This window comes from Xenopus tropicalis, chromosome 7, assembly GCF_000004195.4.
Source record: "Xenopus tropicalis strain Nigerian chromosome 7, UCB_Xtro_10.0, whole genome shotgun sequence".
Classification (NCBI taxonomy): Eukaryota; Metazoa; Chordata; class Amphibia; order Anura; family Pipidae; genus Xenopus; species Xenopus tropicalis.
In genome coordinates, this window is record NC_030683.2 from 52,828,649 (window position 1) to 52,847,754 (window position 19,106).

General features: G+C 36.7%; 1 protein-coding gene across 3 annotated transcripts in view; it reads right to left on the reverse strand.

Annotated features, from left to right (window-relative positions):
* parg (poly(ADP-ribose) glycohydrolase) overlaps positions 1-19,106 on the reverse strand; it is a 64,198-nt gene that overhangs the window by 28,533 nt on the left and 16,559 nt on the right. For all 3 annotated transcript variants that reach the window (XM_018095271.2, XM_031904831.1, NM_001127042.1), the window contains exons 7-8: positions 12,155-12,247; positions 5,196-5,353 (exon numbers count right to left, since the gene is read on the reverse strand). In XM_018095271.2, coding sequence (XP_017950760.2) covers positions 5,196-5,353; positions 12,155-12,247 — 251 coding nt within the window. The remainder of the gene's footprint in view (positions 1-5,195; positions 5,354-12,154; positions 12,248-19,106) is intronic.

The following is a 19,106-nucleotide window of genomic DNA, read 5'->3' on the forward strand; positions in this document are numbered from 1 at the left end:
TATCAGGACCCATACCTGTATCAGATATGATTCTAATAAGAAAACAATTAACTTCGAAGCTACCTTAAATTATTGTCCTTCAGACCACTTCTTTTTTACATCTATCATAACATTGTCTTTGCAGCTATTTATAATTTTGCCATAAAAGTATTTGTCCAAGCTTTTACATTCCCTATCTGATCCCCCATGTTCCTCTATGAGGGGGCGGCCATATTTGTGCAGCAGATGTCTGTTAGCATTAGGACCTATAACTGACAGGCTGAGAAGGGACAGTCAGGCTGGCAAAACAGTCAGGTTTTGGGATTTCAAGTAACAATTACTTACAAAAGCAGCCATATCAACAAAAAATATCAACACAACCTATAGGCAATTTTTTATGTATATTCATATTTTAAAAAGTTGTTTTTTTGTGTCAGTATCACTTTAAACAAGATGCAATCCTGGTACCTTCCTATATCTTAGCAAGTGGTGAAATGGAACCCACAAATGGGTGAGAAATCTCACTTGTGCAAGCAACAGAGTAACTTTAAATTGCTTCCTATATGAATTGCTGTTGTTAAAACTGACTTTTCATGTAATAGTGCAGAAATACAGAAAGGATCATTTTCATGCAATTAGTCAGTTTTCCCTATGGTGATTCACATAAGGAGCAAGTCAACAGTATTTTTGGTGTTTTGCTGCCTGTCAAGAGTGTGATATCCTGTAAAACAACAAGCCACCCAATCTGCCATTTCCCTATTGGCTTCAACACATGGCTGACTGTGGGGCTTGACTGCCGCTGCTGTCAGGGAAAACCAGCAGTGGTTATAACAGCACTTATAACATGAAATGTGGGGTGGCCAATGCACTATGAGAGGTACGTTTTTCACTGCTCCATGTAACTCACTCAAAGTGCTTTTAAATAAATAGAATCGGTAGTTGTAATGGGGCATTCTACACTGACAGACAAAATGCCCTGTGAAACATTTCATCAGTGAACAGCCTCTTTGAAATCTTTAAATACCTGTCACTCCAGTTGTTCTAAGTTTAATAGTAAGGCTGCAGCTTCCCCTTAATCACTTAGGCTTTCTTCTTCCCCTCTAACTCACTCGGCCCCCTCCCTCAGGAATTTACTTTGGCTTCTAGCTACTGAGCATGCTCAGTTTACTGAACACGCGCTCCAGTGTAGCAGCCAATGAAGAGATGGCATTGCTGGTTCCCACAGAAACTCTGCTCTAGCTGTCTGCTCAGCTTAAAGTGATACTGACACCAAAAAATTTCTTAAACAAATATGAACCTACTTCCAAACCTACCTATAGGTCATGCTGACTGTTTTTTCCTAAAAGTCCTGCTTCTCTACATAAATCCTACTGAAGATCCAGAACCCGACTGTCTGGCAACCCGACTGTAGCTTCTCAATCTGTCAAAGGACTACGTCATAAACTGGGAGGATTCAGAGTTCCCCCTCCCTCCCTCGCATTGTAAACTAGATAGCAGGCAGGCTTGATCTTTCCGTTGCCTGCCTACTTCAAAGGGCTGTGCCCCTTCTCTGCTCTTCCCACAAAGAATTAATTAGCAGGTCAGCTTAAGCTTTCCCATGCCTGCCTGCCCCTTCCCCCACCCCATTACACATAGACAACGGAGCTGAGCTTCTCACACACCGGCTGAAAGCAGAAGGAGCGTTGCAGGTTTGTGATTGGGCATATTTATTCACGTGGGAGGCATTTAAATTAAAACCCAGAAGAGGGGAACAAACATGGCTGCTCTGTGGGTCTGTAATTCGTGCTACCATAATTATGAAGCGAAAAAACTTTGCAGATTTAGTTTATTAGGAATTTAAAGCTGATACAGATTAAAACACAACAGCAGGTGTAAAAAAAAATTTAAGTGGCTGTCAGTATCCCTTTAACCATTACATGGTTAAATCCAAGCAGAACTTTTTATCAAAGTAAGTTCTGCCTGTGTAACCCTATATTCTTAACTGCATGAAATTTACAGTGCACATGTGCTGTTTGCAGATGTAAATGTCACTGATCATATATCAAATGGAAAATAGCTGCTATTTGTTTTAAGAAAATGTGATGGTGCTGGCAAACGGAGGGGATATATGCAGTACAAATGATGCCATGTAGGCTTTACATGTCCTTTAATGGCTAATAATGCTAGTACAGTATTAGCCATTATTAAACTGGTAATTAAAAAGAATAAAAATGCACCAATGTGTGTTTTTGGGATGAGAGTCAACTGAAGTTGCTGTGTCAAGCAGTTTTAATGTACATAAATAGGAAATTGCATGGATGATTCCAGTTACAATACATTTTTGAAAAATTGCCCCATTACTTCTTTCCAACCCTCTGAATTACCTTGTACAGTTAAGGAGATGTATATATAAAATACACAAGAGATGTGAATATCTTGCAAATTAGTATCCTTCTTATGGATTATAATAAAGTAACCCCTGCTGTAAAATATGAGGATATCAGAAGTCACCTCAGCTTTCCATGACCTGTATAAAAGCACTCAGTTTTCAGCCTTGTGCTGTTACATGGTTATGTAGCTGGTCAGTGACTTACAATATATTTACAAAAGGGGGTATGTTATTTACACATACATTATGTACTTGTATATAACTGAAGAGAGCAATGTCTCCAGATGATAAATAACTTATAATGTGAGTGTAACATGGTAGTGAAATCCCAAATACAATATATATATAGTGAGAGGCAACTGGTGCTGACACCCCAAACCTGCCCCCCCCCCCCCTCACCCTTCCAAAAAAAGCAGGTTGTCTGAAGGTTGGAGTAGATTTTAGCATTGTATAAAAAATGAACTTGGAAATTGTCTGCAAAGCTAAAAATGCTCCCATGGTCCACCTGCTGGGAGATAAGAGAATAGCACCCAAAAAGGAAAACCACACAACCTTATTTATTTGCTCAAGAATAACATTTGTAACAGTAGAATAAATTATTTGCAATGTGCACAGTGTAATATAGTGTAACAACACCATAAAATCACAACAGAATCCTTCTAAGCCAGACTTGCTTTGTATTTTTGTTAAAAAAAACTTCAGCTAGTCAAAATACAGCTACACCTCACTTCTAAAGAGACACAGATACAGACATTCTAATCATAAACAAGGAAACAAGATGTTTATCCTCAGCCTTCCTTATTTCAGTGAGATCAATGCTAATCAAATTGGAATTCTTTTAATAGATATGTAGCTATGCAGAAAATCATATTACAAATGGAACAAAAAGTCACAGATTTCTAACATTAAAATTTATAAAACTGAATTCAATTTGTACTGCTATATAGCCAGAGCCTAAAATCGCTTTAACTCTTTCACTGATGGACATAAACAATAAGTGTGAATCAGTTAGGATCAATCTGTTGCCAATTAGAATATTCAGAAATCAAATGTCAACAGAAACTTTAAACATGAAAGGCATATCTATTTATATGTGAGGGAGATTCCATACTACATGCTCTGCTATTATTAAGATCAATTAGATAGTTCTTGTAAGTTGATGAACTGTGGCAATCAATGTAAGGAAATATTATATCTCAAAAAACATGAGGCTGGATAAAAATTATTAATGTCAATTTCTAATCACCTATTTATAGAGATCAAATAAAACATCTGATAGAGCAGAAATAATGTCTGATAAGCACAAGATATTAAAGTATATAAATCACAGGGATCCTTTGTAACTGCTGAGTGAAAAGAAAAAACTTGAAAGAAAAATCTGGCTTAAATGAGCATGCAGTTTTCAGCAAAGAGGAGCACTGGACCAAGGTGTTAGTTAAGGAATTATATGCGCTGGGTGTTGACTAACAAATTGGCACCACCAAGTCATTAAACCTCTTTCTCCTTTAACTAAAGGCATTTGAAGATTAGGCAACCTCATACCTTTAATCCATGATCATGCAATTTTCAACTACATTTTATCTGTCATGCTGACATTTCAGAATAACCTGTTTGTCCAGGTAGGCCTGAAAATGACCTATCTTATATTTTATTATTGCACTGAATAGTTTGTTTTTTTTCTCACCTCCAAAGGCATTACCTTTAAATCCTACTTAAATTATTTGGTGAAACAATATGGGTGTCAAAGAACTTAACATCAGTAATAAATATAATTTGGTTATGGACTTTCCAAAGTCAGATCTTTGACTAAAACAGCATTCATCCACAACATACTAGAACCAATAATGTCTCTAAGACTGACATTCCTGCAAAATATGCCACATAAGGATTTTAGGACCAAATGATTATTCAAGACTCCTACTTATGACATTGCATTACAGAGTACAACAGGCAGGTGTTTAGAAAAGTAGAATTCATATGACTATTGCTTCATATGTCTCTGTACTGTACTAAGGAGAGAGAATATTATTATATTTCTCATGAAAGGAAGATAAGATAGAGACAGAAGAGTTAACATACCATTACATACAGTGGTTGAGAGACATGTAGCACATAAAAGAAAATTGCCAAGATGTCTACAGGCCTGGATTTGTGGGAAGCTCACAATGGCCTAGGCCTAGGTCAGCAGGACTAGGCTAGGCGCATCCTACTTTTTTCTAAAGCACTGGGGACACTCTGGAGCTTTTACATCACTTTACATTTCCCATGCATCAAATTCCTAGTGCTCCGAACTCAACAAATATAAACTATGCATGCAAAAATGGAAAGGGGAGGAGCACTGGTCTTATAAGTCTAGGCCTGGTTGTGTACAGTAAGTATAATATGAAAGAGAGAATACAATAATTGTTTTTAGTAAATAAATTAATATTTATATGTGTACATAAATGAAGGGTCCATCAACAAATCTTCTAATAAAAGCTCTCACCAAATTCTTGCAGATGCATTGCTTTTACTAAGATAATATTAATGTTTCAAATTTAATTTTTTAAATGAGACTTGTTTCAAAAACGATTCCACAGAACTCTAGATTACTAGAAAGCAAACATGGCAAGAGCCTATAGGAATTTCAACGTGACCCTGACTTCAACTGCATAGAATTACAATTAGTTAAAAAAGAGCCTTGTGCTTACTGGTGGGTCTTTTTTTAGACAGCATCCTTTTAAAATTTCTAAATATGAAAGCATTACAAAAATTAAGATACTGTTACAGAACAAAGACTAACATAAGTCATTCTCAACACTAATGTAATTTGTTAGCAATGTGGTGGTGGGAATACAAACACAACTACCTGTTGAAGTTTATGTCTGGGTAGGTTGAATACTCGGATTTCATCCTAGCATTCCGTCGTGGGAACGTGCAGAAGAAAGCATTTGCTAGTAGAGAAGCAATCTGCATCTGCGACATTGTGATGGAGTGATTCATTTTTTGTTTAAGCAAAGGGATAGGCTGCAAAACATTAAAGGAGAAATTATTACATAAAAAGAGGGTAAGTGCACAGTAATTGAATTAGAAATGTTGGTAACATAAAAATAGCTTACTTTTGCCTAATAATTAGAAGAATAATTTTGCACTTTCAGCGGATTCCTAAATCAACAGCCATTACATTCAACTGCCATTTTTTCTTGGTGGCTGGAGAAAAGGGCTTCTGAAAAACATCTAATCAATATAAATAATAGAAGCCCTTGAATTATGAACCTTAGTTCAAAATCAATAACTATTTATACACATGAAGATGAGAAAAGGATAACACTTTGCTTAAAGGGGAAAAAATAAAACTTATAGGGAATGAAAATGAAAGCATTTTTCCCATTATGGACACCAAAGTATAGAACACTAATCAATTTTGGGTTCACTGGGATTTCCTATTCCTTTCAATTTTTGTTTACATGTTTACACATTCAGCTCTATAAAAACTGAAGTCATGTATGAACTGGTGACTTTTTAGGCAGTAATTATAGAGTAGCGGACAGTCTGCTCTATGTAATAAAAAAAGATCATCAGCTGAAACGTCAGTCAAAATTCTTCTCAGTAAGTCAATATAGATTTTAAATATAAATCAGTTTCACTTCGCAGTCTTCCTTATAAATTCTCTATTCTAGGGCACCAATCTTCCCAACTGTTAAAAAATTATTACACTGGTTGCTTACAGACTTCTGCAAAGTAGGGACAGTAAATGCATCAACAAAAGCATCAAATTCTAACAAAAGGTGGAAAACAAAACACATTCATTTTTAAAATGTTACAAAATTCATAAAAAGTGAAAATAAAAAGCGATCAAAAATGTACTGTACTGTATTAGCTTAAATTGGACTGTAATATATCAATAATATAAATCATGTTTCCTTCAGTCTTGGAATTCACAATCACAGAAAGCAGACAGATGCCTTTTTGTTTACACTTATTGATGGGGATGCACCAAATCCAGGATTCGGTTTGGGATTTGGCCTTTTTCAGAAGGATTCAGCCAAATTCAAGGTCCTGGCTGAACAGAATCCTTAAAATCATGTGACTTGAAAATGTTTCACCATGCGCTGCCTCAGTCACTTCATTTGGATTTGGATTCAGTTCAGTATTCGTCCAAATCTTTCACTAAAATAGTGGATTCGGTGCATCCCTACTTATTAGGGTAACCTTTATTATCAGCCCAAAATCATTTATATGCGCCAGAATGTAGGACCTGATGTCCATGCCCTGGCTACAAAATTATAGACTGTGGGAGAGAGGCTGGGAAGGCAAATGTGAAGAGTGCAGTGACACCTAGGAAGCGCAGAATGTTAAGTGAAAGTTAGCTGCTTGCCCCACCTTTATGCCTAAGGCATTGTGGCAGGGCAGGTAATACATGAATGACCCCAATGCTATTTAGCATGGTTTCGAATGAATCTGACCCTCTAAAGTAATACCTTTTTTAAAGGTGAGCTAACCAAAGCTCAAAGTCCAAAGGTTGGATCAGCAGTTTCCATTACTTGCACTGAAAGCGTTAAATTACAGACAGCTGAAGGCAATAACTGTACATGGTTGTACTTGTAAATGTATTAGATGTAGATAGATCTGTCCAGGTTTTATCAAGTAAGAAAATACAAGGTTACTAAAATGCATTCTACAATATTAATTTTGGGAATGGTCTAAATGACATATTGCAGCCATGCAAAATTCCAATCCAACTGGCAGTAAACTGCAGACTTTCTACATTTGTTTGATTCATTTAGAAGTAGGAATTCCTTTAAGAACTGAAACTTATAGCTAACCTCAGTTAGTGTTTTAATATGAATGTTAATTTGAATACATACATTTCCCAGTTTGTTTACATGTAACAGTTTGCTGGCTGTTATGCACTCTGGCACAATCATGCAAAATCAAACAGGAAAAAAATAACCATAAAATATCTTTTTGCTGAAGATAAATCACTATTATTATATTAGAGCCCCATGCTGTTTAGTGTATTTTCTAATGTCTTTATAGGGAAAATAATATTTTTCTCAAAAGAAAGTAAAATATTAAGCAACTTTTGGAAAATTATATGTAAATGTATCAGCAGTAGAAACCAGTATTTGTCTAACTCTGTTTTCCTTTTTAGAATTTTTAAATACTCTAAATAATCTGGGCACTGGAAATCAAATTATCTACCTTACAATTATCTTTAATTTCCCTTTGTAATGCACCCATGCAGTATATTGCCATCTTAAGCAACATTTACCGTATATACAAGCCGATCCGAGTATAAGCCGAGGTACCTAATTTTACCTAAGAGAACTTGAAATACTTATTGACTCGAGTATAAGCCTAGAGTGGGAAATGCAGCCGCTACTGCTAAGTTTCAATATTCAAATTATTTAATAAAAGGACACTCACAAGTGCTTACATGACTACTATATTAATAAACACAAGGTATGGGCTGGAAAATGAGGCGCATTTTATTTTTCCTTTTCTTTGTTCACAATTTATCTAGCTAACTCCTATAATTATGAGACCCACTTGTAGCAGCAGGTCCACACTAATGTTGCTATGTATGAGCTGCCCGACAGTATCAGGATACCTAAATGATTCTGATACGAGCTACTGAAAGGTTACTTTAGACTTGCATTTTACCGTAATTATTATATGGTACATGTTTCAAAATATTTCCCCGCACTTAGAGCCTTCACACATCCTTGGATTAATAATTATTATGTGCACCAGTTGATACTGAAGGACATGCGGTGCGGGGGATTTCTATAATGTATGTAAATGTTTTATGTTGCCCTTGCCCGTCCGTTCGCAAAATAAAAATAAAAGCAATATCACCGAAGAACCCTTGTAATGGCAGCACTGACTTGGAATTGAGCTGGTGTCCAAAATAGACCGTCATGTTTCATGTAGACCATACTTTAATCAGCGGTAGCGTTTGCCAGGGCTTTGTTACAATATAGGTAATAAGTAGGAAACCCATAACTTTAAAATGAGAAAAAGCACCAATCTCACCCGACGCATCCTTGTTCAACCAGAGCATCCCTTTGTCGCGACGCGAGCACCACCCCCTTCATGCACTGGCCCAGCACGCAAGGGGGGGGGGCGCGTAGCGACAAAGGAATGCTTCAGTTGAACAAGGATGCGTCGGGTGAGATTGGTGCTTTTTCTCATTTTAGAGAGCGAGGGCAGAACAGACGATCATGGGGGGGTTGGGTTGGGGGGTGCGAACGATGGCACACCAGGAAAATACCGTATATACGCGAGTATAAGGCGAGGGTGCCTTTTTGAGCTCATTATTGGTGTTGAAAAACTCGGCTTATACTCAAGTATATACAGTAATTTGGGTACCCAAAGAAAAAGGAACATTTTTTCTGTTTTTAATTTAATTTTCTTCAATGTAATTCTCTCCTAATCGGGGCATTTCCAATGTAAATTTGCACAGGTTCCAGTTACTAGAACTGATCTCTGTACATCTAAATATTTATTACTTTCAATTGCATATCTATGCAATATGTCACCCGAGCAACCTGTCAGAGGAAGTTAAAAAACATGTATACTGTAAGCAGAGCTAATGTCAGGGGAATAGAAGATGCAAAATATGAAGGCTTCTAGTTTGAGAAATGGTAAAGAATTTTTAATGTGTTTATATAGCAAATGTAATTCATTTAATCCAAATAACACACGCAAGGATTATGATTTTTGTCTTTACATCCCCTTTAATTGTAAGGCGAACTGTCCTTTTAAATCACTCAGCAAAAGAGTAATTTCAGTCAGATTGTTATGAATTCTTTCCTCACAACAGCTACTTTAAACATATCCTCACAAATAATATGGCTGTGTAGGAATAACACTCTGGGATGTAAATAACACAGGGTTCTCTTACATTGCCTATTTATATGGAGCTGATATTTTGCATAATTCCACGTGACTTGAGATTTTATGACAGCATCTACAAGCATTTCTAAAGAATATATTTGCATTTGTATAAAAGCCCAAGATACAGTAAAAACAGAAAGATTTTAGGAGTTTGACATGTAGGCAATTTAAAAGACTGTAACCCAAATCACAAAAGATGCACGCTTCATTAGGTTTTGTCAGATCTGTTTGCCTGCTGGATCAGAAAAAAATATGAAACAGTTGCCAAGTGATTGCTAAATTGTACATAAAGTAAACAGATTTTGGAAAATTTCTGTTTTGACAGTATTTTTGAAATCAGAGATGAATATGAATATAGAAGGCTCAAATACATGACCTTTCAGTAGAGGAATAGCAAATGTGGCATTCATACAAATAAGATTGTCACCTGTAATGCAACCTGCATAAAGTGTATGTATTTATATGGGCACCTTGCTTAAGTATTTAGACCTTCAAAGAACTGAAAATCAATAGTGTTTGTGAAAATGTTTTACATTAACAAAAAATATAAGAAAAAAGTATACTTGCATAAGTGTTCAATCCTGTGTGTGTCTGTGATCTGTTTACCTTAAACCCCTTTAGTGTTACTTGATTTTCATACTTCCTTTGCAGTAAAGGTCAGACAATGGTTGCATTTCTTGATAGAAGATTACATGGGAAACTTCAGGACAACTCAAGCTTTCAAAATCTGCCTAAATAGTGTGCAATTTTTGGTGTGCACTTGGCTATTTTAGACACAAATTGCATTTTTTTTACTCATGATGTACCCCTTCTTGGCTGTAACCAAGCCAACAGCACGGCTAGTGTAGGATTAGAGCATGGGGTTCACGCAACTCAATTCTTCAGGATGGGCCTTCGCTAAGTGGAAGTGACCAAACGGAGCCATGGTGTAGTGTAACTACAACCCACTATAATTGTGTACAGTGCAGAGTAACAAATGGGCGCCAGAAAGTTCTTGCAGCTGAACAATAGAATTGGTTTATTGTCAGAGATAATCAATATGCAGGGTTATTGCAATATACTCACACAGAGGAGATATCAGGTAATTGCACAGAAGGTAGAAAAATATGGTGTCAACCAGTATAGCCCACCTCAGCCGAGGGTGTGGGAGGACCACCAACCAACACGGCCTTCCTGTGGAGAGTAGCCTGGCAAAGTATCTGTGTCCTCAGGGTGTCCCTTAGCAGCCAAGGATCCCTCACAGCCGATTATGGATCAGGGGTAGAAACTGACCTAATACCTGCTTCTTAACTGTGGTCCTACTCTAAGGCAACAATGCCTGTAGGGAAGAATACTTCTATCTAATCTCCAGGGCTGTGGAGTCGGAGGAATTTGGGTTCCTGGAGTCGGAAAAAAATGAACCGACTCCGACTCCTACTAAATTTAAATGGGAATAAAATAAAAAAAAAAATAAAGCAAGTTTAAATGTCCCAATTCACAAACAGTCATAATTAATTACTTCTCTGCTATAATAATAAAGCCCAATGCACGCAGTGCATAAACGAACATGTTGAGTGACCATGAAGCATGCTTTTCATTGACTGTATGCTTCACTAAATGGGACGTAACGCACAGTTAAGGTGCGGCAGCTCCACTGCGTCGTGTTCCTCTGTTACAGGGAACCCAATGCCCACTGTGAACCTAGCCTAACTCTCACTGATTAAGTAAAAAAAATTTGCAGGACTAGAAATACTTGTATACGTGAAGGGAATGGATAGTCAATAGTTTAAGACTGAAGCTTTAAAACATTTGAAAAACTGCTGTAATTCAGCTGTAATTTTAGCTTAAACTTTAAACATGACTATGCGATTCTATGGAAATCATTAGGAGTAGGAGTATAGATAAAATTGTCTATCAGTTTATTATCAGTTCAGTTGTGTTTTAAGTGAATGTATAAAATATATTAGCATATTAAAAACAGAGGAGTCGGAGTCGTAAGTATCAGAAACTGAGGAGTTGGAAAATTTATCTACTGACTCCACAGCCCTGCTAATCTCTCCTGGTTGGAGCCAAAACTGCTCTTTCTAAAACAACAACAAATTATCCCGACACTTACTATTCCTCATTCACGGGGTCCCTGTTCTCCGACTTCACTAGACTTAGATGCAGCCACTACGGTACTCACTTTACTGGGGCTCTGTTGATCCCAGGCTCAGTGGAACTTCCACCTGGGTCAGCAGACGCAGCCAAAGGGGAAGACCCACCCCCTGCTAAGCACTATATCAGAGTGCAAAGTAAACTCTGTAAAGTAAACCTATATTTTTAAAATGCCTAAAGGGGCTCTATAAAGCCCCAAAATTATATACCTTTCAGCTTATATTGAGTCTGATGAAGATGAAATATGAAATATGTTTTACACAGCATGATAAATATACCCCTTAATGTACAGAGAGAGGTATGTCATATTGGCGGCTGTTTAGAGTTGTTTTAGGGATCTTAAAAAGTATGCCTTCTAGGTGAAAAGGAATGCCATAATGCACATTCCCTGCACATAATGCAGAATACCTTGGGGCTTATTAGTAAACACTGGGCAAATTTGCACCTGGGCAGTAACCCATGGCAACCAATCAAATTCTTGAATTCCCTGTTTAACCAGCAGCTGGCTAAAAAAAAGCCAATCATTAATTGATTGCTATGTGTTACTGCATACAAGCAAATTTGCTCTTGTTTATAAATGAGTCCCCTCCTACGCTTTTTTTTTTAAGCATTTAGCCCCACTACAGACAATAATATCTACAGAGTTGCTATAAAAGTACTAGAGTGCCAGTTCCGTTGATTTAACAGTTTCAAGTTGCACTACTGTTTACTAGCAACAAAATGGCAGACTAAAACCAAAGTAACTACAGCATGTAAAAGATTATTGTACTTAGTGGATAATATTTTTACCTGGGTGCAAATATTTGGTAGGTTAAGAGCCAAGTCCACCATGTCAGGAAGAATGGAGCAGAAGAGGTGGTCATACTCTGCTTCTTCAAAAACCTTTGAAAGATAGAAAGACAAGAAATAAATTGCAAAAAAAAACAAAAAAATACCAACCCATCACACATCAGCTGATAACGTACTCATTTTTATGCATGTTGTTTGCTTAAAATAACCACAACTGGACTGGCAACTCAACACAAGTACACAAACAAAGTGATAAAAAGCTTTATATTAGAAGTAACTTGTCACAGCTACTAAAAGAGACAATGCTGATCATTTACTGATAATTGTCTCTGCATGTGTTTTAGCAGAGGCAATTCCAAGTATTGTCTATGGCAGGGTATTTTCTGGAGTCTAGTAGTCATTAAAAAGTAGCTGCTACTAGTAGCTCTATGTGTCTTCACCCTAAAGCTTATTATAAAGTACTCTTTCCAGAGTATAACAAAAATAATCAAAAATATTAATGGGCAATAGCAATAGTTTACCCTTTGTTGGAAACTGGAAAGTTAGGAGCTTATCTAGTTCTATATAGTTAAAGGGCAATAATGGATGAAGGTCTCAAATCATATTGGTCATCTATTAATGTTATGGCAAAAAGCCCTCTGTATAAATAAACAAGCCAGTGACCCCCGACAACCAGTTATATTAAGTTTCCAGCTGGAAGAAAACAGCCTGGGAATTGTAATAAATTAAAAACCATGCAAAATAAAAATGGAGCCCAAAATACTAAAAGTTAACTTAAATGTGAGCGTCTAAGTTGATTTACTTTGACTGATAACAAAAAGTTGTTCCAAGTTGAACATTCAACTTGCGTGTAAAGCAGACCCAGTAATCCACAAATCTATATCCTTTAAGTAGAAGCCAATGCAATACTATGCAGCACTTTAAAGGGGTGGTTCACCTTTAAGCTCACTTTTAGTATGTTATAGAATGGCTAATTCTAAGCAACTTTTTAGTTGGTCTTTATTATTTATTTTGTTATATTTTTTTTAATTGTTTGCCTTCTTCATCTAAGCTCTTTGCAGCTTTCAAATGAGAGTCATTGACCCTGCAGCTCTGTGAAGCTACAGTTTTATTGTTAATTGTTATAACTTACTTTTCTATTCAGGTCCTCTCCTATTCTTATACCAGTCTTTCATTTTAACCACTCCCTGGTTGCTAAGGTAATTTGGACCGTAGCAACCAGATAGCTGTTGAAACACCAAACTGGAGGGCTGCTGAACAAAAAGTGAAATAACTAAAAAAAACTACAAATAAAAAATGAAGACCAATTGCAAATTGTCTCAGAATATTACTCTCTACATCATACTAAAAGTTAACTTAAGGGTGAACATCCCCTTTAATTTACTCACTAGGGGATGTTACAGCTCAGCACTGAAATCAATACAATCAAACAAACAGCATTTACATACAGTCATGGCCCAAACTGTTGGCACCCCAGAAATTTTTTCAGAAAATCAAGTATTTCTCACAGAAAAGTATTGCAGTAACACATGTTTTGCTATACACATGTTTATTCCCTTTGTGTGCATTGGAACAGAACAAAAAAGGGAGGAAAAAAAGCAAATTGGACATAATGTAACACAAAACTCCAAAAATGGGCTGGACAAAATTATTGCCACCCTTAACTTAATATTTGGTTGCACGCCCTTTGCAAAAAACAACTGAAATCAGTCACTTCCTATAACCATCAATAAGCTTCTTACACCTCTCACCAGGAATTTTGGACCACTCTTCCTTTGCAAACTGCTCCAGGTCTCTTTTATTGGAAGGGCGACTTTTCCCAAGAAGCAATTTTAAGATCTCTCCACAGATGTTCAATGGGATTTAGATCTGGACTCATTGCTGGCCACTTCAGAACTCTCCAGCGCTTTGTTGCCATTAATTTCTGGGTGCTTTCTGACGTATGTTTGGGGTCATTGTCCTGCTGGAAGACCCAAGATCTCGGACGCAAACCCAGCTTTCTGACACTGCGCTCTACAGTGCAACCCAAAATCCTTTGTTAATCCTCAGATGTCATGATGCCTTGCACACATTCAAGGCACCCAAGTTTCAAGTATTGTCATATACAAATAACAATGAAGCATCATTACTGTAATGAAATTTTTTTGACCCGTGTTCCTCCCAACTTTACATAGATAAAAAAAAAAATACAAATATTAAATATAATAAAAGTGTGCAATAAAGGTACAAGTATTTACAATAAAAAAATGCAATGAAATATTTGAAATTGTGCAGTGAGGTTTAAAGTGGCTTTGCTTAAAGTGACACTGCGAAGAGTCCGGTAGTTATGGGGAGTGTGTGTTGGTTTGTGCAGAATGTCAGCAGTTCAGAAGCCTGATGGCTTGTGGGTAGAAACTGTCTCTGTATCTCAGTGCCAGAGGCAGCAAAACATCATTGGACTTCCACCATATTTCACTGTAGGTACTGTGTTCTTTTCTTTGTAGGCCTCATTCTGTTTTCAGTAAACAGTAGAATGATGTGCTTTACCAAAAAGCTCTATCTTGGTCTCATCTGTCCACAAGATGTATTCCCAGAAGGATTGTGGCTTACTCAAGTACATTTTGGCAAACTGTAGTCTTGCTTTTTTATGTCTCTGTGTCAGAAGTGGGGTCCTCCTGGATCAACTGCCATAGCGTTTCATTTAAATGTTGACGGATAGTTCACGCTGACACTGATGCTCCCTGAGCCTGCAGGACAGCTTGAATTTCTTTGGAATTTGTTTCAGGCTGCTTATCCACCATCCGGACTATCCTGCGTTGCAACCTTTCATCAATTTTTTTCTTCAGTCAACACCCAGGAAGATTAGCTACAGTGCCATGGGTTGCAAACTTCTTGATAATGTTGCGCACTGTGGACAAAGGCAAATCTAGATCTCTGGAGATGGACTTGTATCCTTCAGATTGTTGATATTTTTCCACAATTTTGGTTCTAAATTCCTCAGACAGTTCTCTTCTCCTCTTTCTGTTGTCCATGCTTAGTGTGGCACACACAGACACACAATGCAAAGACTAAGTGAACTTCTCTCCTTTTTATCTGCTTTCAGTTGTGATTTTTATATTGCCCACACCTGTTACTTGCCCCAAGGAGCATCACAAGTTTGAAACAATCTTATTTATCTGCAATTTTGAAAGGGTGCCAATAATTTTGGAGCTTTGTGTGACTTTATGTCCAATTTACTTTTTTTCCTCCCTTTTTTTTTGTTCTGTTCCAATACACACAAAGGGAATAAACATGTGTATAGCAAAACATGTGTTACTGCAATACTTTTCTGTGAGAAATACTTTCTCTGGGGTGCCAACAGTTTGGGCCATGACTATATGCAAACTGATGACACCAAGGGGCTGATTTACTTACCCACGAACGGGTCGAATGGAGTCCGATTGCGTTTTTTTCGTAATGATCGGTACTTTGCGATTTTTTCGTATGTTTTGCGATTTTTTCGGATTCTTTACGAATTTTTCGGATCCAATACGATTTTTGCGTAAAAACGCGAGTTTTCCTATCCATTACGAAAGTTGCGTAAAAAGTTGCGCATTTTGCGTAGCGTTAAAACTTACGCGAAAAGTTGCGCATTTTTCGTAGCGTTAAGTTTTAACGCTACGAAAAATGCGCAACTTTTCGCGTAAGTTTTAACGCTACGCAAAATGCGCAACTTTTTACGCAACTTTCGTAATGGATACGAAAAACTCGCGTTTTTACGCAAAAATCGTATTGGTAACGAAAAATTCGTACAGAATCCGAAAAAATCGCAAAACATACGAAAAAGTTGCAAAATGTTCGTTTTCAAGTCGGAACTTTTCCAATTCGGGTCGGATTCGTGGGTTAGTAAATCAGCCCCCTAGTGTTGACAGCTCATACAGAAATCTTTTCTCTGCGTGTTGTTGGTTTGATTATGGAAAAACTTAAAGTAGACCAGATGCACACATGAAGTATGAAGACCTAAAAGGTAATCCTTAAACTGAATAGTACTCTAAAAATATAAGCAATGCCAGTAACCCTTCAGAATGGAAAATGATGGCATGTTAGTTTATTTACCTCCCCCATTTAAGATGAAAAGACACACGCCTATTTATATCTAAGGTCGGTAGAGATGCAACAGACTGTCAGATTTCCTGAATTCCTCAATTGTCAGGGTCCAGCACATTGGCTTTATCAGTGACACATGAATATGAGGCTGTCATGCTTTGTTGACTGCCACTGGCTAAGTATATTATTCATCAAAAGAAGTATCGTTGCCCTGAACTCTACAAAATCTGTCAACACTTGAGGCCTCGCTGAATTTAAATGTTAATGAAATTCCTCTCTCCAAAATCTGAGACAATATAACTTTCATATGTGTATAGAGACCTACACTACACAAGCCTTCATTATGCTTATAAACATTGCAGGCAACAGAGATTCCAGAAGGCAGCAGGGACAGCATATGCAAAATAACCACCGTAAGATTGATGTTTAATTCTATCAGTTTACAGTGGAATTTTTTATCCCAAACATACACCTTGCACTTAAAGGAGCAGTCTACATAATTTTACAGAGGACCCTATTTCTTAGATTTTTCACTGTTGTTTATCAAAGCACTGGAAAGTGAGAGTTTTAACTTTAGTCATTGCCCTACTTAGTGCAAGAAAAAAAAGACATTTAATTAAAATATTTAAACATGTAAAAAGTTCAGCACAAGTACTATATATTTTGAACTCATGGTGAAAATTAGAGCATGCTGCAATTTAATGTATAACATTTATACAACACTGTACTGAAGAAATATCAATTACTTCTTAGATTTCACCAAAATAATAAGCCAGATGTAGGTTACAAAGCCATATAATATGCTTGAACCTTTCAGAGCTAGTTTTTTTTTTTTATTTTCAAGCAAAATTGGCATGGATCATTAGGTTAAAACCGATGAAACCCTTAATTAGAAACATTTTATAAACATCCATAACAATATATAACATATAGCAACAATATATAACAATAGCAACCTGCAGCATATATCTAGTTAATTGCTGAGTACCAAAATATATGCAAACCCACTTATTATTTTATGTCTTGCTTTAATTAGAACATAATATTGGTATGCATGAATGCATTGTGTCTGATTTTTTTCATTGATCTGGCATAAACTGTAAGATTACATACAGTAGTAAAGTTATTCAAAATACTTTTTAGAAGTTAATTACATGAAAGGTAGCAATACAACAGGGGCTATGAGAAAAGAGCTTTATGATTGTGCAAACATTTGTAGGAATAAGTAGCTGCTAAATATCAAATATTTATTAAAAAATCTACATTGCAATTACAAAGTTTTAATAACCTTTCATACAAGAGATAGATTACTGTAAAATCAGAACGCTATAAAAAAAAAAGTGTTTTTTGTTTATTTAACAAAAATCTGTAAAACCTCCATATTTGTTAGAATAAAAAAAACACACCGGGGCTATTGTAGTTTAAGATTTGTGTGTTATGTAGCATAAATCAGCACAATCCTTAGCTAATCAAGCTTGCCACTGAAAAACATTCAGTTATACAGGAGAAAGCTGCCATATCACTCGCGTTCATTTTTCACATCTAACTGATTCAGCAAGCCAACTCAGCTCTCCAATCAATGCAGTCTTTCTGTTGTAGAGCATAATGAGGTAGAAAAAGGCAGACTTAAGAGTAGCAATGAAAATACCTGCAAATGTTGAGAGAAATAAAAATTATATTTCACAACATTTCTCATCCAATTTATATTGTGCTATTCCAGTATTTATTATAGCTTAGATTTTAAAGTACTTTGCTCATTACAAGACTACAGAAATAGTAAAACACTAGTATACAAGCAATTTTGCAATAGTTTCAAGAATATTTAGAACAGCAAATGTTTACCCTAAATCCATTATAACTGTCCTTAAGGCTTATGCCACAAGTGGTGAATATCTCGAATAGGCTTGACTTCGCCTATGATAACTCCTATTGAATTCTGTAGAATTTTTCTGACAAATTTTTTACATTCGACTGTTAATGTTTTTTGCACTTACTAAATACCAGGCATTCAAGTTTTTGAACCATAACTCAAATTTGAGTTCTTTAAGTGCAAAAAACTCAATTCGAGGAAAAAAACAAATCAAATTCAACTACTGATAAATTACCCCCTTAAAGTCAAAATTTAAAAAGCATATTGCCCAATAGTCCCTCCTATTGTTTAGTAAAAACGCCACTTTTGGCTCACCTAATCAAAATATTTACTCAGTCACACTTACTTCACATTTTCTAGAACAGGCAGCCATCTATATAAAGGTATTCTCCCTTCCTTTCCCTCCTTGCTTCATACTGCACATGTGTTTCATTCCCTCCCCCCATCCCCATCCGCTTCTGATTGGCTGTTGGGTATGTGTAGCTCAGAACAGCAGATAGGATCAAGTTATACACATGCTCAGAGAATAGGAAGGTTGCCGCTGGCAGCCTACAGGAAGGACAGAGAGATTTCAGTGATGTCACTGTAGTCTTCACACTGCTGTAGGCTGCCAGCACCATATCTCAGAGAAGCAAGCAGGGATCTGGGAATTTATATATGCAGTAAGTACTTAAAAAGAATGCCTTTAGACTTACTTTTAATTTATATTAACCTTTCATTGTCCTTTAAATGTGAAGGCAAAATAAAGCATACACAGAGTTGCACTGGTCACTGGGAAATTCACCTATCCCACGACAGCCCTAGGTACTGGCTAGAAGAGGTCCTGTTCTGTGATTATAAATCCACCCTCCCCCCCCAAAAAAACAAAACACTTTGCAGTAATGACGAACAGCGGCTAGTATCTTCATGCACAGTTGATAACAAGGAGCAAGAGGAATGGATCCAAATTGAAAGCCATAATGGAGAAAGGGCACTGTGCACGCCAGCTCCTATTACTTAAATGTATGCATCTTATAA